The sequence below is a fragment of the Eublepharis macularius genome, chromosome 15 (genome assembly GCF_028583425.1).
Source record: "Eublepharis macularius isolate TG4126 chromosome 15, MPM_Emac_v1.0, whole genome shotgun sequence".
NCBI lineage: Eukaryota > Metazoa > Chordata > Lepidosauria > Squamata > Eublepharidae > Eublepharis > Eublepharis macularius.
In genome coordinates this window covers 54,425,018-54,448,143 of record NC_072804.1, presented here as the reverse complement: position 1 = coordinate 54,448,143, position 23,126 = coordinate 54,425,018, and the positions used below count along the sequence as shown (strand labels likewise).

Below are 23,126 nucleotides of genomic sequence, written 5' to 3'. Positions count from 1 at the left end.
CTGGGCATGTAAGAAGGAGCCACAAGAACTAAGCACTGATGTAACCCTTCCTGCCCTTCTTCTCATGATCTGCCCAGGTTCGCAGAATCAGCATTGCTGTCAGATGGCCGTCTAGCTTCTGCTGAAAAACCTCCAAAAAAGGAGAGCCCACCACCTCCCGGGGAAGCCTGTTCCACTGAAGGACTGCTCTGTCAGGAAGTTCTTTCTAATATTTAGCCAAAAAGTCTTTTGATCTAATTTCAACCCGTTGGTTCTGGCCTGACCTTCTGGGGCAATGAAAAACAACTCCACTCCATCCTCTGTATGACAGCCCTTCATATACTTGAAGATGGTTATCATATCTCCTCTCAGTCATCTCCTCTCCAGGCTAAACATACTGAGCTCCTTCAACCTTTCCTCACAGGACTTGGTCTCCAGACCCCTCACAATTTTCGTTACCCTCCTCTGGACGCGTTCCAGCTTGTCTATATCCTTCTGAAAATGTGGTGCCCCAAAATGAACACAATGGTTAGGGGGAGATTGCCGTGAGCCGTTAGGTGGGTATATGTGTTGGTCTCCAGTAGAACAGCAGGATTTGAGTCCAGTAGCACCTTAGGGTGCAACAGGATTTTCAGGGGAGAAGCTTTTGAGAGTCAAAGCTCCCTTCATCAGATACAGGGAGGAGTGGAAATCCCTGAGCCTTTATATGCCAATCATAGCTGAAGAAGGAAGCTCTGACTCTTGAAAATGTACACCTTGAAAATCTTGTTGGTCTCTAAGGGGCCGCTGGACTGTAATCCTGCTGTGCCACTGAGCAGTAATAATTTGTATCCTGTTTTGGGTAGAGAGCTTGCATGCTCTGGGGGGAGCCCCTGGAGGAAGTCCCACTTTAGCTGCATCAGATTTCACTGACATATTATCAGACAAGAGAGCATTCTGTAAAACCTCAGTTTTGCCATCTGTGAAATGGGGAGAAAGTACGCGGGCAGCATAAATAAACTAGATACATTTTCATGATGGAGCTGCGACCTTTCAACATGAGACTTAGTCATTTGGTAAAAGTTTGGGGGCCAATTTTCAGTTCAGAGGGTAAATTTTAATGCTGGCGATTGCAGCTTGAAGTTGGGGCGGGGGAGATGAAGTGATTTTGGCGCTGGTGATTTAATAGGCACAAGGAATGTAAGAAGAAAATTGAAAAGAAATGCATTTTTTATTTTACTAGGCTGGTTTACTCTACCGGTTTATGAGTAGTTTCCAAGTGGATTATTTCAGCTTGTTAGATTAATCCAATAAGCATCATAAGGGTAGGGTTTGGTGGGATTTGCTTTTCTTGGTTCAGAAGTTGGGTTGTTTGTTTTGTGAAGAGTACACATTACCTGTGATTTTGCACAGCATAAAGGGAACGAATTAAGTTTTCTACCTCTGCTTTCCTGTATTGTATCACAGACCATGGAAGATGCACCAGGCACGGTAGAATGGTACATTTAGGAGTTTGTGACTAGAGAGCCCAAAACATTGGGACTGAAGTACAAGAAAAAGAGAGAGAAAGAGAGAAGGAAAAAGAAAATGATTCATAGGCGCTCGTCTCTCTCTGTCTCTCTCTCTCTCACACACATACACATACCCCAATTGCTTGTGGTGAGAGCCTGCTGACATTTTGCATCTTTCCCTACCGTGATTTGGCTTCTGATGTCCAAACCTCAGCCTTTCACCTTTTGTGGACAAGCCCTGCCCCCCAAACATAGTGAGATTTTTGGGGTGGGGTGACGAAAGGCCTAGTAAAGGTGTTCTTTGGCGGTAAATGGCTCCTGCATCCTTGCTTGGAAATGTGAATTCCCACCTCCAGCCCCATCTCTGGCATAGTTCAGGAAGAAAAAGACAGGGAGGTGGATTTAATTTTCCATTTTAGGGGGGGGGAGAGAAAAGCAGGGTGGGGACGGTGATCATTTGGGGACATGGGCGATGGCTGGTGAAGCCCCCAACAACCGAGCTTTCTCTGATGCATAATTAACTTTCCCCTCCGGGCAGGGCTTTTAAGCTGCCTTTTAGCCGGAGGATAGAAAAGCGTAGCAGCTGTTCTGCTGGGGTAGGATTGGGGTGAGAGGGGGGGAAAGAAGATTTCGTGTTTGCCAGGCGAGGCCAAGCCTATGTGCAAATGGAGGGGGGGGGAGCCTGAGCTAGCGGGGGTTCTACGCTGCCTGGCTCCCCCTCCCCTTTCCTTGAGAATTCACGGGAAGCAGGCGGCCTTGTTTATTTTTAATTGTTTGAGCCCCAGAAGGAAAAGAGGGTCGGATAAGGCTAGATGAAAGCAGGTGGGTTTTTTTGGGAGGGGGGAATGCTTGTCTTTTGTGGTGGAGGGGAGGATCGCAAATAAAGAAGGGCCCAAGGGGAGTTTCTATAATCTAGTATTTTAGGTATTCTTTCTCCAATGAGTTCAGGGTGAGGTTCATGTCCCTCCTTCCTCCCCCCTCCATCTCCCCAACAGCCCTGTAATGTAGACTAGGCTGAAAAGTCTGATCTACCTTTACAGTATATGTGGGGTGTGAATGGGGTGATAGAATGGACTACAGGGAGCAGTCATGTTTTGTAATGCTCCCCCCCCCTCTCTCTCTCTCACACACACACACAGGGAATTGGCCAGGCCAGAACCTTTTCTCTTGATGTGCAAGGTTATTTGCTTGTTTATTTGTTACTTGTAGAGGTTTTTTTAACAGGGGAGGCAGGGATTCTGTCCACTCAACCCCCTTAGAATTTTACCACCTCTTCTATCTATCTATCTATCTATCTATCTATCTATCTATCTATCTATCTATCTATCTATCTATCTATCTATCTATCTATCTATCTATCTATCTATCTATCTATCTATCTATCTATCTATCTATCTATCTATCTATCTATCTATCTATCTATCTATCTATCTATCTATCTATCTATCTATCTATCTATCTATCTATCTATCTATCTATCTATTCCTCATGTTTAGTTCCTTCCTTCCTTCCATGTTTCAGTTCCTTCTTTCCTTCCTTGGCTGCATGTGTATTCCCATCCCATGATACGATGGTGGCCATGGCTATACACATTTCATGGAAGATGAGTTTTGCAATGGCTGTTAGCCATGAGGGCTAAATCATAGAATCATAGGGTTGGACGGGACGTCCAAGGTCATCTAATCCAACCCCCTGCACAGTGCAGGAAATTCACAACTCCGCCCCCCCCTACACACACACACTGACCCCTGCTCCATGCCCAGAAGACAGCAAAACACTGTCTAAACTGGAACTTCCATGTTGTGCTCTAATGAAAGTCTCTGTTCATGTATGGAAAGCAACGTAGCCGTTCGGTGTGCAGCTCTCAGCCAGTTATGGGGCCAGCAAGCAAGAATGATGAGACAAACTCCATCTTTACTAATTACTGACGACCCTCCTTTCCTCGTTGGTTTCAAATCCCTCAGTTCCACAACCTGAACATCCTGCTCTTGCCTCTAGAGGGCTATATCTGTTCAGAGCATGGTGCCATGTCTCCCTCTAGTGACTACGTTAGGTATGACCTCCAACCATCTATGTTCGTGAAGGTAGCCTCTCTGCCTTCTACTAATAGAGTTTTCTGTCCCCTTTCCTTCTTTTTCCATCTAGGGGACTGTCTAGATAACAGCGTGGCCTCCCCCAGCACAGGAGACGACGACGACTTAGACAGAGACAAAAAACGGAACAAGAAACGAGGGATCTTCCCCAAAGTGGCCACAAATATTATGCGAGCGTGGCTGTTTCAACACTTGTCGGTAAGAACCTAAATCCCTGTACGAGGAATGGATATGGACTTTAGATTCGTGTCCTTCAGGCTTTCCAGATCTGAAAGCCGCGGAGCTGTAAGCTCGTGGTGTCAGAGTCACATGACAGGCAGAGGGCCAACCAGAGTTCTGAGCTCTCTGGTGACAAGAGAAGGGCGGCTCAGCAGCCAGAAAGCAGAACTAAGTGTCCTGGCTTCAGTGTCTGCTGCTCTTCTTAGCGTGTGTTTAAAAAGAAGGAGGGTGAAGCACTTGTTCTATACGCATGCGCACTAGGAATGGGGAGGGACTGTGGCTCAGTGGCAGAACATCTGCTGGCAATGCCGAAGTCCCCAGGTTTGATCCTCGGAATCTCCAGTTATGCGGATCAGCAGGTGACGCGAAAGCCTTCTTCTGAAGACCTTGAAGAGCTGCTGCCAGCCGCAATAGACAAGACTGAACCTGAGTCGTCGATGGTCTGAATCAGCGCAAGGCAATACCATGTGTTCCTGTGCCAGAGGATCAGCTGCGCTGAAATGGCACACCCTGTTTCGTAGATGTCTGCACTACAAACTGAAACCTGCTTCAGCATTCAGTCTCCAAGCCAAGGAATCATGGAACTATTTTAATTTGTTGCATGTGTATCTTCCACTGTAGAACTCAAAGGGGCATCGTAAGGTGCCATGGTCTCCTGCTCTGGCACCTGCTAGGCCTGGCCCTTCAGCGATGGCTGTCTGATGTGCCTTGCTAGCTTACCTCTGAATCTGTGACAATCTGCTGTCAGCAGCACATTTCAGCACCGGGCTACAGTTCAGAGAGAGAAGTCATGGCTGCAAAGCTGGGTTGAAGTGGCTCCAAATAATTTAGATTTGCAACATGGCTGCGCGCATCATCTCTCCGATGAGTCTGCCTTTGTGGGGGGCTGCCGACACTGACTGCTGCTGGCGAAGCTCTTTGTGGCAACCACAGGGGTTCTGGTGGGGTTCAGCGGCCTGCAGTTCCTTACTGGCGTCCGTTTTTGGAACAGCAAGTGGGCAGCTTGCGAGCGACGGGCATCCTTCCATGGCCACCGTCCTGCTATTCCTCTCCCTTCGTCTCCTGCCCGCAGTGCTGCCAAGCAATTAGGCAGGGCCTCTCCCTGGTTAGTTAAACAAAGGCGAGTTAATGAGCACTGGCCAATTAGTGGCTAATTGAAGGAGCTATAAAGCTATTAGAGGCTGGTGAAGGGTAATCAATTCTAGCCAATTACCCTGAACGCATTGGTGGGGGGGGGGCTTTGACGGCTAAGCTGGGTTTTGCCCAGCATAAGAAGGATGGGGGGAGGAAGTGGAGGAGGCCAAACAATTCTTGGAAGAGTCTTGCCCCCTCTCTCCCCTGCCCTGCATGATGCTAAAGGTATCATGGCTAGGACAGCAAGGTTTCCAATGCAAAGTGCACCTCCTGGCTTGTAGTTGCTCTCCAAGGAAGTCCATTGCGTTTCTGTTTATAGATTGATTAGTAGCACGCCTGTCTTTGTGACTGATGTGTGAATGGAAGGATAGCGCACTGGGTGTTGTGTGTTGCCTTTCCACTCAGAGACGTCTTGCCGTTTGAGCCCCCTGCCCCTACTGAAAGCCGCATCCTCTCTGTTGGCATTTTCCCTTTCACCCATAGAAGTGATCGGCCACCCTACTTAGGAGAACAATCAGGGGCTCGCTTGAGGTTCACAAACTGGCTAACTTTATAGCCCCACCCCTGGATTCTAGATCACACTGCTGGGTGACAAAACCTTGGGACGTGGATTGCTTTTAGATATTGATGGGGAACCCATGCTGAGTTCCCCGGGGTGAACACTCAAGGGGTAGTTTTAGGGATTCTGGAGCCCTGAGCAAGAGCCAAGAAGGGGGGCCCTCCGCATCCCCTTTGGACCAGACTCAAGCGTCCACAATACAGGTTTTCAACAGCACACCACCATTTGCATTCGGATTCTGAATTTCCACCATTTTCTTTCACTCCCACAAGCCGAAGGAGCCTGCCTAGTATTGGTCCCAGGGCAAGACCGCCCTGCTTTACACCCAGGGAGAACATAGGCCAATTTGATGCTTGAACCAGCTAGGTCTTTCTGCCCCTTGGTCATAACAAAGAAACTCTGTTTTGTGTGGAATCAGATCCTCGACTCGCATGTTGTCTCCTCCTGGGAAGGGCGGCAGCTTTGCCCAGGCTCTCAGGGAGAGAAAAAGCTTTTCCTAGCTGGAAGGATCTTTTTAACTGGAGACGTCAGGAATTAAACCGGAGAGCTTCTGCCTGCAAAAACAGGTGCTTTACCGCTGAGCTGCAGCCCTGGCAGTCAAAGTGACAGGAAAAAATGATACGCATTTGTGGTATAGACCTTCGCGCCTTATGCAGGATTCCTTCCTCCCTGGGTCCACAAAGCGGATCTCCACACAGCTGAATTGTGGGTCAGGATATTCCAGATTTTGCATCAGCAATGGTTTTGAAAGGCACAATCGTGATTTATGAGAAACTTGGGGCCCTCTCTATCCAAGAGGTGGCGATTGGCGCATCTGCGGAGGAGGCATTGATTTCCCCCCCTCCTACCGGTTTCAAATAAGCCCAACTGGGTTAGCGGTGCAACTGTGCACATTCTCTAGGCCTTCTGGGTTTGGCTCTGTAGCGGTTGCCCTGCTCTGCTTGACCCAGGAGGCCAGGGGAGACCTTGCATCATCCGTCACTGGGCTGTCAGAGTGGGGGCCCCTATGGAGGTCTGGCTGTGACCCGTGGGCAAGGTCCTCGTCCATCCATCATCAGGGAATGGCAGCTAAAAGGCTGGGGTGGGGGGAGGGGACCTGTTGTCAGATCCCCTACCCAACGAAGACAGCAGGGAAAGGGGGTTCCTGCCCCGGGACATCTGCTCGGAAGACCCAGGGAAAGAAAAGGATATTGTGCTCGGTCGTGACACGCACAGAAAAGTGATCCCCATGCGGTGACCAGTCCTCCTGGCAGAGTCGGTTCCCAGATCAGATGGGAACAAGGGGGAAGGAAGGCAAGAGAGAGGAGTCCAACTAAAAACGGAGTGGGCCTTTTACACCAAATGCAGAATCGATCATTAGGGCTTTCCTGTGGACCGTACTGCGTTAGGTTTGGGGGCTTGCATTTTTAATCCCCTCCCTCCCAGAATGAAAACTCGTTATAAAAATTAGCATATCCGACAGAAGGTACTAATTCCCTATCCCGCCCCAATAAGCGGGCACTTTTATCTGTGACGTCTTTTCTCAAACGTGCAGCCCACTCCCGACCAGCCATGATATCTTTTCGGTGGGTCCGGTAGCACCTTTAAGACTAACCCACTTATTTGTAGCATAAGCTTTTGAGAACCACATTGCATCTGATGAAGAGACCTGTGGTTCTCAGAAGCTTATGCTACAAATAAGTGGGTTAGTTTTAAAGGTGCTACTGGACTCTTTACCATTTTGCAACTACAGACTAACGCAGCTAACTCCTCTGGTTTTAGGTGGTTAATCATGTTGGGCAGGACTCTGCCCAGATGGGCAGGAATCTGGAATTGACCCCATCTTGGGACAGTTATTATCTTTGTTGATTTTATGACAAACTGTTGTTTTATGAATTGTTTTTAATATTTGTATTATATGTTTATAACTGCTGTACCTCGCTCTGAGCCCGCTTGCGGGAAGGGTGGGTTAGAAGTGTAATAAATAACAACAACAACAACAATGTTGGTTTGCAGTAGAATAGTGGGATTTTCATCCAGTGGCACCTTAGAGACCAGCAAGATTTTCAGAGTGTAAGCTTTCGAGAGCCAGAGCTCCCTTCTTCAGACAACAAGGGAGCTCTGACTCTCAAAAGCTTATACCTTGGAAATCTTGTTGGTCTCTAAGGTGCCACTGGATTCCAGTACAGTCTATAAAAGACCTTTAGCTGAGAGCCACTTTGGTGTAGTGGTTCAGAGCGGCAGGACTCTAATCTGGAGAACCAGGTTTGATTCCCCACTCCTCTGCTCTGTTTGAAGCCAGCTAGGTGACCTTGGGTCAAGTCACAGCTTCTAGGAGCTCTCTCAGCCCCACCCACCTCACAGGGGGATTGTTGTGGGGATAATAATGGCATACTTTGTAAACTGCTCCGAGTGGGTGTTAAGTTGTTCTGAAGGGCAATATATAAATCGAATGATATTATTATTAGCGTATAAACACGCCCTCCTGAAAGAGTCAGAGATTGACAAGGCTGTGGCAAGCGGTGTTTGCACAGGGATTGGTAAGAATAACCAGCCCTTTCTTTGGTATCCAGTCCATGGCTAGATACTCAAGAAGGTTTTGGCTGCTGTAATCTTCCCAGCTTGGCATGGTGCAGGTGCCAGATTTCCTCTGGAGAGAGGAAGCCTGACTTTGCGATCCTAAGAAGTTCCTCCTGCATGCAAACGTACACATGTTATTTTCCTGATTCTCCCCTCCTGCTTCCCAAGATTTCCTCTCCAATGCTGGAAGGCAGAGTGAATCCAGAAGGAAATAGTACTGTTTGCAAAGACAAGAGGGGACACACACACACTCACACTCTCTCTCACACACACACAATCACACACACATTCTTCAGCCAGATGTTCTCGTCCTGGCTAGACAGAAGTTGCTAAAATGGTTCCCAGAAACAATCTTGCCTGCCAGCAGGTCACTGTAGAATGACCTGAGGAGGGGGCATGTATATGGAGGAGGGGATACAAATCAGTGTAGACTCTTCCTGTTTTGTTTTGTTTTTAAGGTTTGGGGCAAGAGCTTCCACTGTATCTCTGCAAACTTTACCGTGGTTGGGGGCCATCCTATGGTTAGATCCAGAGGTGAACCCACAGATACACATGCCATTTTCCAGCAGAGCTTATTCTTTCCAGGTTGGGGGGAAGGAATTAGAGGAGGGAATTCTTTCTCAGTATAGATCCAAAGGAGTTAGCTGTGTTAGTCTGTAGTAGCAAAATAGTAAGGAGTCCAGTTGCACCTTTAAGACTAACCAACTTTATTGTAGCATAAGCTTTCGAGAGCCACAGCTCTCTTTGTCAGATGCATCATCAGCTTTTGAGAACCACAGCTCTCTTCATCAGATGCATTGTCAGATGCATCTGACAAAGAGAGCTGTGGCTCTCAAAAGCTGACGATGCATCTGACAAAGAGAGCTGTGGCTCTCGAAAGCTGACGATGCATCTGACAAAGAGAGCTGTGGCTCTCAAAAGCTGATGATGCATCTGACAAAGAAAGCGGTGGCTCTCGAAAGCTTATGCCCCAATAAAGTTGGTTAGTCTTAAAGGTGCTGCTGGACTCTTTACTATCTTTCTCAGCATGGTGCCGCAGTGACCCAAAAGCTTCACCTACTGAATTCAGGGACGACTCCTAGAGGGCTCCCCCACAAATATTTTCCTCTCTGTGTCCCCTCCCCTGGGCATTCAATCACAGTCAGGCTTTCTGGCAATACATTATCAGTCTCGGTCGTTTACCGCCATCCTATAAAGAATTAATTTCATCTGTGTAGCAAAATCCTTGGCCCTCCCCACTTAATGATCCCTCCCTGCTCCCCAATTTTTCACCTCCAGTCTGATGCCTGCTCATTGTGGGTGTTGCAAAACCATTAGACTGTTGCAACAAATAAAGTTCCTCTGGGTGCTGCGTTGGGACCCAGGAGACCTGCCTGCCAATGTCTGTTAGAAAGTTTCTTGTGTGTTCCTGGCTTTCTCATGCTTTTTCAGCCAGATCTAACTTCTGGGTTGGCATGCCGGTTAATTAACCAGTTAAATGTTGTTAGTCTGATTACCTGTTGTTTGATCACAGCAAAATAATATCTAATCTTCCGCGAAGCAAACACTCCCCCCACCCAAATCTATGCACAAAAACATACATAGATTGTACCCAAAGAGCTGATTTAGTGGATTTCAACTCTTGCTAGCAATTCTTGAAAATAGAGTTACAATTATTCGCTAATGATTGCTGAAAGTTTGATTTCACTGGTTCACAATAAAGCACACGAATTTGTGTTGTTAGCGTTACATATCAAAACTAATAATGACTGCTGTCTTTTGTCATTCTGATCAAGTAATGTGTAGTGTAGCAGTTAGAGCACTGGGCTAGGATCTGGGAGACCTCCAGGTTTGAATCCCTCCCCTGGCATGGAAGCTCGCAGGGCAACCGTGGGCCAATCACACTCCGTCTAACCTACCTCACAAGGTTGTTGTGAGGATAAAATGGAGGAGGAGAGAAGAGTGTTTTGGGTCCCCTTTGGAGAGAAAGGCAGGATATAAATGAAGTAAATAAAATTTAAGTAATGTCTGACCATCTCAGGTCTCCAACCCTACACAGTTGTTGAGGGAAGTCCCTTGTACGCAGTCCTAAGCTTTTTGGCAGGACAGAAATGTAACAGGTAGAGATGGGCCCGAACCAGGAAAAAAATGATCCGTGCAGTTCATGGTTCGTCATGTTTAATGAACCACGAACTTTCACGAACCTGCCCTGGTTCACAAACCGGCTTGTTTGATTCGTGAAAATGTCACTTCCAGGTTAGCACATTGTCTCTTCTGAGTCAGCAGAAGATCACTTCCCAACCAGCAGAAGGTCACTTCTGGGTTAGCAGAAGGTCTGCAGGAAGTCCATCCCCTGTTGCCTAGGAAACTGATTGATCGGCGCCAGGCTGTCTGCAGTGACTAACCAAATGAACTGGCCGAAAGTTCGTGGTGGTTCGTCAGAAATGGACTCTGATAAACTGCCAGTTCACGAACTACAAACTGGCCCAGTTCGTACCGAACTTTGGTTCATATTTTGGTTCATGTCCACCTCTAGTGACAGGTCACTTGTTTTTAATGTCTGGGTATTTCTTGCTAAAGCACCACATTTGTTTTTCGGAGAAAGCATCTTCACAGACCCAGGATGGCTCTAGATCATCCCCCCCAAGCGAACCTGGGCCACGTTTTGACCTCACTAACTTCCCCCTCTTCCCTTTCCCTCTACAGCATCCGTATCCCTCAGAAGAGCAGAAGAAGCAGTTGGCTCAGGATACCGGACTGACGATTTTGCAAGTGAATAATTGGTAAGAATCTCTGCACAGTCTTGCTACGTTTCCAAGCCTGCTGCCTCCATGATGGGCGGGAGACCTTCACAGAGGACCCTTGTTCCTTTAAAAAAAATTGAGTTAAGGGGGATACTGTAGGAGGTTAATATGTTACTCATGAGTGGCTTTCTGAGATTTTCTATGTGAAGCACAAACAATACAGAGAGAATTGTATGTAAAGCTATTCCCTGCCCTCCACCACTAGGTAAAAGTAAAGGTGCAAGCACCGAATCATTACTAACCCATGGGGGGACTTCGCATCGTGACGTTTTCTTGGCAGACTTTTTATGGGGTGGTTTGCCATTGCCTTCCCCAGTCATCTACACTTTACCCCCAGGAAAGTGGGTACTCAATTTACCGACCTTGGAAGGATGGAAGGCTGAGTCAGCCTTGAGCCGGCTACCTGAACCCAACTTCTGCCGGGATCGAACTCAGGTCGTGAGCAGAGCTTGGGCTGCAGTACTGCAGCTTACCACTCTGTGCCACGGGGCTCTTTCCTCCACCACTATGCCCCATGAAACAGAACTTGGGAGCAGCAGTAGGACGCACAAAAATAAAAAGTCCTATTTCACATGACTCGTGTGTTTCATGTATGACATTAATGACCACAGGAATGCAGTGATGGCCACCAGCTGGCTTTTAAAAAGAGTCAAGTTTCACAGAGGAGGACTGGTTTATCAGTAGCCTTACCAGCAAAGTAATGCCTCCATATGCAAAGGAAGTCCACCTCTGGATGCTGGGAACAGATAACAGGGGAAAGGCTATTGCCTTTCTGCTCTGCTTGTAGGATACCCTGAAACACTGGCTGGTTATTGTTGGAACTCGGACGCTTGGTCGAATCTTAGATGGCTGTTCAACATCCTACAAACCTGAGCAGGAGGGGACCAGTTTCTTGAAACCTGGTGCTCAGACCAAGCCTGCTTGGAAATTTGTCATTTCACAGTCCAGATTTTGTAAGTGTACCAGCAGGATATTAGACACAAAAACAAAGCCCAAACACTGTCTCAAGGCAATCTAGTATGTCTTCTTAGAAAAGCTGGATTGCTTGGGCTTTATATAGCTAAATAGAACTTCCATGCGCGAGGGCAGTATATCCCAGATGTTGGACACAGCCATCCTTTCTATGCTAGTGAGTATCCACAAATATCCGGTGGTCTGTCATTGGGAATGGAGCACTAGACCTTTGATCAAATCCAGGATAGCTCTAATGATGTTCTAAGAAGGGATTTGGGATACAGAAAACAGGGCCGTCGTCACACGGGCATCTCTTCCGTTAAAGTTACAGCATACAGCGTCCTACCTGTTATCGGCACAGTAACGTTTCTTTGGGTCACCTAACGGCTCTTTGCGCCACCAGCTGTCCATACCGAAGCACTCTGTTCTCTCTAACCGCGCAGAAGCAGCTCCCCCCCCTTTTTTATTATTCTGGCGTTTAATTCCGCTATAATGGAATAACAGCATATAAACATTTCGTTAGAGCAAAACATTACGACCCTTTTGTTTTTCCAACTTTGAAATTATATAAATAGCCCTTTGCCCGCAGAAAACTCCCTGTCTGGCATGATCCCCATCGCTGAAGACTCTGCCATGGCGATTGAGTCATTTTTACTTCAGCAGAAAGTTTGCATTGTGTTATGTCGTTATGGCGTTATAAGGACATAATAAAATTTTAAAAAGGGGAGTCGCAGGAAGAAATGGATTCTGGGATTGAAGGGAGGGCATAGGGCGTTGCGAGGCGAAATACATCGATGTGAGGCATTCACACTGAGGCGCAAAATAGCGCGATTATCAAGCGCAAAGCAGAAGAGAGAAAATCGCTACAGTGTTGGAATAAGGTGGGTGTTTGCTGGGAAATAGCGCCATTTTAGCGCTAAATAAAAGCCCGTGTGACGACGGCCCAGGTGGAATTTCTGAGCCAACCCAAAACAGTATGAATGGCTTTTTATCCCTGCTTTTCTTGCTTTTATGCTGCTGGTTTTTAATCTGTGGTTGTTTTATTGTCTTGTGATATTTTTGAGCTTTTTTTTTTTAAAGTAATTTCATAAGCTACCTTTGGGAATATTTTATGCAGAGGTGGTGTGTGAGTCTTTCAAAGAGAGATAAAACCACACCCCGGCTTTCTGTTTGACTGACTTTCCCTCATCCTCTCTCTTGAAGGTTTATTAATGCTAGGAGGCGTATAGTTCAGCCCATGATTGACCAATCAAATCGCACAGGTATGGGGGGGTGTCAACCTGGAGAGCGGAGTATTGCTGGGGGGGGGGGGCAGGTTGCACGTGTCTCTTCCTGACATTTGGCTCTGTTTCCCTTTCTTCCAAGTAGGTCAGGGTGCGCCATATAGTCCTGACGGGCAGCCTATGGGAGGCTATGTTATGGATGGGCAACAGCACATGACGATCCGCCCCCCAGGTAAATGGAGACCAAAATCAGGGGAGTGGGAGATGAAAGGTCACACTGGGACAGCCTTGGAGTGACAATGTAGGAAGCTTCTTTCCTAAGAAGGTGTCTCCTCCCTCGTAACCCATTTCATTTTCCACAGTTGCATGTGTTCTGGAGGTCCTTGGAAGCTTTTTGGGGGTGAAGTTCTTTGCTGAGATCTGTGATGGGAGATGAAAGTAGCTTGTCTTCCAATGCTGACCCACCCTGATGGTGCAAGTTCTAGGTGTCTTCTAGAGTGTGGTTCTTGGCTCACAGAAGCCAGCAGTGAGGCCCAACAGGTCCAAGGCCATGTCAATTGAGAGCACGCCATCGACGGTGGCTCCCCTCGGCAACATTTGTAGGATCTGTGCCAGACAGGGCTCTTTTTCTGGGAAAAGAGGTGGTGGAACTCAGTGGTGGAACTCAAGACCGCACAATGATGTCACTTTGGGTCAGCTGGAACTAGGGGGGAGTTTTTAAAAGTTTAAATTGCCCTAGGTGGAAATGGTCACATGGCTGGTGGCCCCGCCCCCTGATCTCCAGACAGAGGGGAGTTTCGATTGCCCTCCGTACCGCTCGGCACTCTAAACTCCCCTCTGTCTGGAGATCAGGGGGCGGGGCCACCGGCCATGTGACCATTTTCAAGAGGTGCCGGAAATCCGTTCCACCGCGTTCCTGCTGAGAAAAAAGCCCTGGTGCCAGATGAACAAGAGTTCGGTTCCTCGCCAGACACATTAACCTGGAAAACCTCAGAAATGTGAAACTGACCAACTTTTGCTAGAACCTTAACCCAGACAGAACTGTGATTTCTTCAGGCAAAGCAGAGAATGCCAGTTTGGTGTAGTGGTTAAGAGCGTGGGACTGTAATCTGGAGAACCGGGTTTGATTCCCCACTCCTCTGCTTGAAGCCAGCTGGGTGACCTTGGGTCAGTCACAGCTCTTTCAGAGTTCTGTCAGCCCCACCCACCTCACAGGGTGTTTGTTGTTGTGGGGATAATATATTTTGTAAACCGCTCTGAGTGGGCATTACATTGTCCTGAAGGGCGGTATATAAATTTATTATTATTATTATTATTATTATTATTATTATTATTATTATTATTATTATTATTATTATTAAGCCTGTTTTTGAAGTTTGTAGTATAGACATATCTTCTGACCTTCACAATATTTTTCTTGTGCTGAATCAGGGAAGTTGGAGTCTTTGGGAAGGCACCGTAACTTGGCACAAGGAAAATAGCGTGAAGGTCAGCATTCATAAAGACATGTCTGTGCTCTAAACTTCAACTCCATCTTCTGTGTAATTTGATGGGTCATCTTTAAAGGCAATGTTATAGTGTAGCAGTTCAAAGAAGAAGCTGCGAGCAGTGAGTCTACCCATTCCCGTGTCCTATGACCTTACTTGGTGATGTAGAGAAGCCCCATAGGCTACAGTTCTAAGAACACTTTCCTGGGAGTAAGCCCCATTTAATAAAATGGGACTTCTCAGTAGGCCTGTTTAGGACTGCTTCCAAAGTCTTCTAAACTCCCCCTCCCCATCTGCAATATGGGGGTTAATGATACTGGCCTACTTTACAGGGTAGAGGGAAATAGGCACGGTCTAGCTCAGTTTAATCAGATCTTGGAAGTTAAGGTCAGATGGGTGACTACTAAGGAAGACTGCAAAGTAAGGCGCTGGTAAACCACCTTTGCTTCTCATTTACCTTGACAGTCTCTTGCTGGCATCATGATAAGTTGATTGTCCATAAACACACACTTTACAGGGCAGATATAAGAATTAGGACAATATAATGTATGTGAAATACTCTGATTACTGAAAGTACTTTAGACATGCTATAGATCCAGAGGAGTTAGCCGTGTTAGTCTGTAGTCGCGAAATAGTAAAGAGTCTGGTAGCACTTTTAAGACTAACCAACTTTATTGTAGCATATTGTAGCAACTTTATTGTAGCTTTTGAGAACCACAGCTCTCTTCGTCAGACGCATCATACCCTCCATGCATCTAACGAAGAGAGCTGTGGTTCTCGAAAGCTTATGCTACAAATAAGTTGGTTAGTCTTAAAGGGGCTACTGGACTCTTTACTATTTTTAGACACGCTAAGCCCTATTATTTTTTTTCGAATTAAAATTTTCTTTATTTAAACTATAAACTACACACCACAACACAATAAACAACAAACAGAGAACAAGGAAAAACGCACAGTTCTAAACATAACACACTAAAAATACATATATCTATAAAATTAAGAAGAAAAAAGAATACAAAAAAACTCCTAGATTACACTACAAGTTGAGTTCCGATATTCTCCGCAACAAGTATATATAATTTCTAGAGTCCCACTTATTCTAAGTTAGTTACCAAACCCCTCTTTTTTCTATTGTTCCTGTTTCTTCATCCATGAATCCAGATGTCATCAAATCCTTGTTATCCATTTCATGCAAAAAGTCTATTAACGGTTTCCATTCAGTCAAGAAGTTAACAAATGTCCTTTCTCTAATTAATGCAGTAAATTTTGCCGTTAACGCAAACTCCAAAACTTTTGTCAACCATTCCTCCACTGTAGGCAATGTTGTAGTGTTCCACTTTTGTGCATAAAGTACTCTTGCTGAAGTAATAAAGTATAAGAACAGTGTTCTAAAACTTTTTTCCAACTGGCTGTCCATTATTCCCAACAGAAAAGTCTCTGGTTTCAGCTGAAGTTTAATCTTCAAAATCTTCTGAATCGATAACTAGATCTGCAACCAAAAACTCTTTGCTTTCTTACTTGTTCACCACATATGAAAAAATATCCCTTCTTGTTTAGCACATTTCTAACATACATTTGATGCCCTCTTATACATTCTAGCCAATTTTTCAGGAAAAATAAGCCCCATTATTTTTAGGAAGCACTGGTTTTGAGAATAGTAGCTTAAATTCAAGAGCCGTGAATGAGGACAATGAGAATTCCAAACTCACCTCAGCCACAAATAAGTTACTGCAGGGTCAGTTTACGCATCCATGTATATCCCTGGATGGGCCCGGAGATGTTCAGGAGAAAGGTGGGCATATGAATATTTTAAATACATATTAAATATATTGATGGGTTGACAGATTCTTTATGAGGACAGACGTATCACTTAAAGACATCCTTATTTATCTAGATTTTCTTTCAAAAACCTACACAAACTATTATTGTATATTTAAAATCACATTTGATTTTAAATATACGATAATAGTTTGCATAGGGTTTTTTTAAAAAGTATCTCTAATCCACCAAATGTGCCTCTGCAAAAGAGAGAGAAGAGGATGGTAACTGTAGAAATAAATACCAGGTGGCATGGAAATGGCCTCCCCCAAAGCTTCTTTTCAGCCCTTCCCATGAATCTTCATGACAAATCATCTCCAGAACCAAAGCATTCCACACATAGAGGTAAAAATCTTTACCTCCTGAAATGCAGTCCCTGAATTTTTAATGCCAAATGGGTGAGTCCAGAGGGTGAGACTGGAAATTTAGCATCTTTGGAATATTTGCAAATATTCGTTTGGGGTTCGTCGTCCTGCAGAAATTGTGACTTTGATGCAGTAATGCCTTTCCCCGGAGGGAAATGTTCAGACATGTGTGAATCACTGACCAGTATGTGAAGTGGAGCCGTAACAAGCCCAGTCTTGTCAGATCTCAGAAGCTACGCAGGGTCGGCCTTGGTTAGTAATTGGATGGGAGATCTCCAGAATAGATCAGGGTCGCTATGGAGAGGCAGGCAACGGCAAACCATGTACGTTAGTCTCTTGCTTTGAAAACCCCAGCAGGGGGTCACCATAAGTCAGCTATGACTTGGCAGCACTTTCCACTACCACCACCATGTGATGTGAAGTTAGGAATAGATAGGTGGGGACTCAAGATTCCTGTGCTCTGGGCTATGGTTTTATCATTCCTTTCTCTTCGGTTTCTAGGACCAATGGGAATGGCGATGGGAATGGAGGGCCAATGGCACTACATGTAAGCCCAGACCTCGCGGCTGATGCCAGAGGGGAAGTGAGTATCTCAGGGAGCGCATTGGGCTCATGACTTGAGTCAGGGCTTTTTTTCAGGGGGAACGCGGGGGAACGGAGTTCCGGAACCTCTTGAAAATGGTCACATGGCCGGTGGCCCCGCCCCCTGATCTCCAGACAGAGGGGAGTTGAGATTGCCCTATGCGCTGCGGGAGCGGCGCGGAGGGCAATCTCAACTCCCCTCTGTCTGGAGATCAGGGGGCGGGGCCACCAGCCATGTGACCATTTTCTCCGAGGGCAACCCACTGAGTTCCACCACCTCTTTCCCCAGAAAAAAAGCCCTGACTTGAGTAAAGCGACTTGGGAAACGTGGATTGAGTTGGGAGAGGGACACATGTTGAAGCCAAGTTGATTGGTTTGTGGATCTGTCCAGACAGCACGTTGAGCACCCTTTATTTGGCCGCTTGAATTGGCCTTTCATTCATTGACCACGCACGTTCTTTGTTTCCTGCAGGAATCCAAGCTAGGCCAGGTGTGCTGGACAACACACCCCACCAGGTTTACAGGCACGAGACTCGCGGCACGTTGGGGGTCTGGCGTGTCCTTCCTCCCACTTTCCCCTTTGCTGAACGTGCCACCGACTCTCTTCCCTCCCCACTCCACCCCCTCCAGCCACGTTGCACTGCCACGACGAGAGGAAGCGACTCCCCCCCCCCCAAGACGGACCAAGCACGGACAGAGCATTCCATGTTATAGCCCTTCCCTCCACCAGCTCTCTTCTCTCCTCCACTCCTTTTCCTGAAGAAGAACCACCCGAACAGCAGCCAGGCTTCCAAGGTTCCGAATCTCCTGCGGCTCTCGGTGGTCAAGGTTTAGAGGCCAGTTGACTGGTCACAACACACAAGCTGGACATTGGTGGAAACCGATTGCTCCCCCAGCCCCAAAATGTAAAAAAACGGAGAGAGATGGATAGCCGTGTTCATCTGTACAGCGAGATCTGGGGAGGGGGAGGCCGAGGGGTTAACTTTTAATTTGTTGAGTTGGGCTTTATAATTTTTCACCAAATAGACACATACACATGTTTGTAGGATCCCACCACCAGCTCAGAGGCAAAAGCCCCTCCCTTCACAATATGCCTTCGGGCACAGCTGTTCTTCTCCCCCCCCCCCACCTTCCCGTTTATAGACTTCTTTCCTGAACAAGATAACTTTCCAAACAGGGTGGTTTTTATTTTGTTTTCCCCTCTTTTTTTTCTTTTTTCTTTTCCTGGATGTTTTAATTATTAATTAATTATTGATGTCGATGCTCAGAAAGGGGAAGTAAATTAAATTGTACATTTTATTTTCCTTTTTCGGGTTCTTGTTTTTAATGTGCTAGTTTGAGGGGTTTTTGTTTGTTTGTTTTTTAAAAAATGAGAATAATACAAGAAAAGAAAACCAAAAGGAACTAACTTGAAAATCTGGTGTGGTATGGTTGGTTTGTTTTTTTACCTTGATTCGGTGTTAGAGAAGATGTTGCTGAATTTCTCTGTGTGCTACATGATACCAGGGTGGGGAAACGAGAAGAGAATTTCTCAGGATTGGAGAGAAACAGAAAATCTGCATGAAACAGCTATGATGGGTCCTGGCAATGACAATTTGTTGTTGGCTGTTTTACCCAGGTTGTCTTCTATACGACAAATTAAACCAGTTTAGCTGTCACGACTGACCACTAGGCAGGGCTTTTTTTCTGGGAAAAGAGGTGGTGGAACTCAGGACCACACAATGACATCACTTTGGGTCAGCTGGAACAAGGGGGGAGTTTTTTAAAGTTTAAATCACCCTTGGCAAATATGGTCACATGGCCGTTGGCCCTGCCCCCTGATCTCCAGACAGAGAGGAGTTTAGATTGCCCTCTGCGCTGCTGCGTGGAGGGCAATCTAAACTCCCCTCTGTCTGGAGAACAGAGGGCGGGGCCACCGGCCATGTGTCCATTTTCAAGAGGTGCCGGAACTCTGTTCCACCGCGTTCCTGCTGAAAAAAAGCCCTCCCTCTGGGATACCCAAGAATTGTGGCACTCTGGAAGGATTAATGAAACACTTGGGCACCTTTTCTATACAGAGTTATATAACTGGTTTAACTGGTACCTTCACTTGAAATCCTGGAAATTCTTTGGAAACGAGACTGAGAATTGTCCAGGACAAGTTTCTCCCTTGCTGCTTCCTCGCAGAATGATAGCTCCCAGAATTCCCACGAATTCCTTGTGTTTTAAAAAGTAGACTTCTAGCAGTGTATTGACATACAATCGAGCAATTAAACATCCCAATAAAACAGAAAATCCCGCACCGAATGCTGAGCAGGGGAAAAAATACTTTCCTCCTCTTCCAACAGTGCAATCCTATACAGAGTTACTCCAGTCTAAGCCCATTGAAATCAATGGGATGTATACATTATCCCATAAAGGGGAACAATGACTTTGTCCAATTACTAAATGTAGGGTCCGTCTATGTATACGCTATTCATTTTGAATGTTATGGTTGTATGATCGATTTCATAATTTTGTTCATATGTATTTTTTGGTGAAATAAAATTATTATTTTTTTAAAGAAATCACTAGGACAACAGTAACTCTGTGCAGGATTGCACTGTAAGAAACCTTCCTCATTTGTTCAGGGAGGGAATTCTGTGATTTTACCCACCGACTGACTTTTTTAATTGGTTTACTGCTTCTGTATTTAAAAGCTTTTTGTTTTTTTTAACCAGTGTGATCCTCAAATCATTTTTTTTCCGCTTGCCTGATTATCAATTTCCCTTCATTTACTCTCTTTGGTTTCCTCTTTGCTTGACACCATCACTCGAGCAAGATTTCCACTTTTTGAAGAAGTATTTTCTTACTGGCTCTGCTTATGAACCATGTTGACTTTCTCCAGTTTGTACTTTTTTCTGAACCGTGGTATACATTCTAGCCTGTGCTTCTAGCTTCTATTCTTGCATTTTTAAACATCCTCTAAGTATCTCAGAGACATTTAACCATTTTGGCATTCTCTTTCAGTTTTACCCTTCTGGTGTGTTTTAAGCATACCCTTACCCGTAAGGAGTTCAGGGGGGTTGAATGGTGCTCTCCCTCCATTTACATTCTAAATAATCCTCTCATTTTGAAATCAAATATGACCATGTTTGGGCTTTTCTGGGCAGCTTTCCATGTATGTGTCTATTCACTTTGATCTTCCCAGTTGGCTTGGCTATACCTTTTGTACCCCCATCCATACACCTCTCAGGGCTAAGCCTGGGGTTGACCCCACTTACAGGCGGTTCTACTACACAGCTGTTTATGATAGTTAGACATTTTCCCTCTGGTATGGCCCAAATATTCCCTTGACATTTGCCTTGGAGTGGCTCCTTGATTTCTTTCTTCCTAAGAGCACCCTCAGAATTCTGGTCGGGAAGGTGACAGTAGGCTCCGGTATAACTTCATGGGGCCTAATCTCTGTGCCCCCTATGGAAGGTTTACTCCAGTTAAGTTTTCTAGTTTATTGAATCGTATGCCCCTTTGACCTACAGAATAACACAATGCACTCTTTCCTGCCCATTCTATAGAGTTTACATATCTAAGGAGAACCATATCCCACCGATACACTCCACTATTCCAAGTTTCGGAGATCAAAAGAAATGTAATGAGGAACATGGATCTCCATCGGTCTCTATAACGTAAAGGGTTGGATCCAATTAGCTTATTTGTCAGTGGAAGAGGACAGAGGGAGTCTCCACTACCCACCCAAAAAGGTTACGCTGTGGATTGTGTGTAATAAAGCCATGTAGGGTGGAAGCTATAGTAAGGAAGGGAATTGGTTGGAGTGAGAAAGCTAGCTGGATCCGACCCAAATTGTATGCCCACAGCCTTGATTTTAGGAGGCAGGTGGTGCGGAAGGAAGGAATTTAATCCACCAGTCCCCTCTCAGTTTTGCTAATTGTAATGAAGCTCCTTGCACTGTAATTAGCATTTTGAAGGGGGGGAAGATGTCCTTTTAAAACTCTGTCCTTTCCCTCTTTTAAAATGCTAAAAACGGTGCAGGGAGCTTTGTTTTGACTGGGAACTCAAGCAGGGGTTGAAGGGTTAAACCGCCTCTCTTCTTCCTGCCATGCCTCGATCCAAATTGAGGTTTTGCACCCATGTAATTTACCTTTCGCAGACTGATGGAGGTCTGCGATCAGTTTGTTTCTGGAGATGCACACTGGATTTATGATCCCATCAATGCTCAGATCCAGTCTTGACCTTAATCCCATTAAGCATTAGCATATAAACACCTTTACATCATGTCCTCCTCCGAATGGTCTTCGTGTACATTTTGCCCTACAATCCTTTGGTCACTTTAAATGGCTATCATGTCCTTCGGTTGTTGCCAAGTTTCCTATCCTCTTTTAGATGATCTGGAACACTGATGCCACCGTCTCCTACAAATGAGTTTTCCTGACGTGTCCCGGTACCTGTTGGCGTTCCTCCAGAAGTCAGTTTCAAAGCTGTTCTATGAACTTTTTGATATTAAGCCCCAGAAATCTGCATTCGGTTCAGATGTAGTCACTGTTGCACAGAAAGAGTGGCTCGCTTTATCTAAATTCTATGCCCAGGTAGAGACTCATTAGCTTTCTCTGCTGGGCTAGCCCAGGGCATGGAACCAGTAAAACGTCTGAAAATGATGCCTTGGAGGTCCTACTGGACAGGCCAATATTTTTCTTCCAGAACCCAGGGCTTTTTTTCAGCTGGAACGCAGTGGAACGGAGTTCCGGAACCTCTTGAAAATGGTCACATGGGCTGGTGGCCCCGCCCCCTGATCTCCAGACAGAGGGGAGTTGAGATTGCCCTCCATGCCGCTCAGAGGCGCGGAGGGCAATCTCAACTCCCCTCTGTCTGGAGATCAGGAGGCGGGGCCACCAGCCCATGTGACCATTTTCTCCAAGGGCAACCCACTGAGTTCCACCACCTCTTTTCCCAGACAAAAAGCCCTGCCAGAACCTAATACAATTTCCATTGCTACTGGTACTGATGTGTACCAAAACAGCTGTCCCCTTTTATATGCTATTTCCCAACTTATCCTTACAGCCCATAATGGTCACAAACTTTGTGCCTGATGGGCAAAACCAAGTCTCTCTTCGCAAGACACCTTACACAGGAATGCTCAAGTAACTTGCAGTGTCATTCTACGAACATTTTTCTGGGAGTAAGCCAGACTGGCTCTGACCTGGATAGCCCAGGTGAGCCCGATCTTGTCAGATCTCAGAAGCTAAGCAGGGTCGGCCTTGGTTAGTAATTGGATGGGAGACCTCCAATGAAGACAAGGGCTGCAGAGGCAGGCAATGGCAAACCACCTCTGTTAGTCTCTTGCCATGAAAACCCCGCCAGGGCTGCCATAAGTCCACTATGACTTGAGGGCACTCTCCACTCCAAGCCCAACTGAGTAGACTTGAGTAGATGCCGAGAATACCTGCTTAGGATTGCAGTGTTACTTTGTGTGTGGTCTTATATTCAAGTGTACTGTGTCTCCCTAGCAGAGCATGTGTACCCACAATGGGAGAACAAGTGTCAGATCTTTCCCTTGAGCATCCCCATGGAAGATGTCTTGTGTAGAGAGACTTCAAGCCTGTCACAAACCCGTCTTTCTAATGGTGGAATCTCTCTCTACTAATTCTCTTCCACCCTCCACTCTTGGTGCAAGACGTTCGTTGCCTTCCCACTCCAAAAACCTTGTTCTTCATAACAGCAGAGGGACAGCCAGGATGCCTCTACCCGGGGCTTTTTTTCAGTGGGAACGCGGTGGAACGGAGTTCCGGCACCTCTTGAAAATGGTCACATGGCCGGTGGCCCCGCCCCCTGATCTCCAGACAGAGGGGAGTTGAGATTGCCCTCCGCATCTCAACTCCCCTCTGTCTGGAGATCAGGGGGCGGGGCC

The 23,126-nt window shown here is 46.2% G+C and overlaps 1 protein-coding gene across 2 annotated transcripts in view; it reads left to right on the top strand.

The window, feature by feature from the left end:
• MEIS3 (Meis homeobox 3) overlaps window positions 1–18,550 on the top strand; it is a 49,519-nt gene extending 30,969 nt beyond the window's left edge. Inside the window, exons 8-13 of one of the 2 annotated variants that reach the window (XM_054999842.1) lie at window positions 3,615–3,760; window positions 10,719–10,795; window positions 12,974–13,032; window positions 13,139–13,225; window positions 17,165–17,246; window positions 17,718–18,550. In XM_054999842.1, the coding sequence (XP_054855817.1) occupies window positions 3,615–3,760; window positions 10,719–10,795; window positions 12,974–13,032; window positions 13,139–13,225; window positions 17,165–17,214 (419 nt within the window). In that variant the 3' untranslated portion in view covers window positions 17,215–17,246; window positions 17,718–18,550. Of the gene's footprint in view, window positions 1–3,614; window positions 3,761–10,718; window positions 10,796–12,973; window positions 13,033–13,135; window positions 13,226–17,164; window positions 17,247–17,717 lie in introns of both variants that reach the window. The other variant, XM_054999841.1, reaches the window with a different exon arrangement.
• The last annotated feature ends 4,576 nt before the right edge of the window (window positions 18,551–23,126 follow it).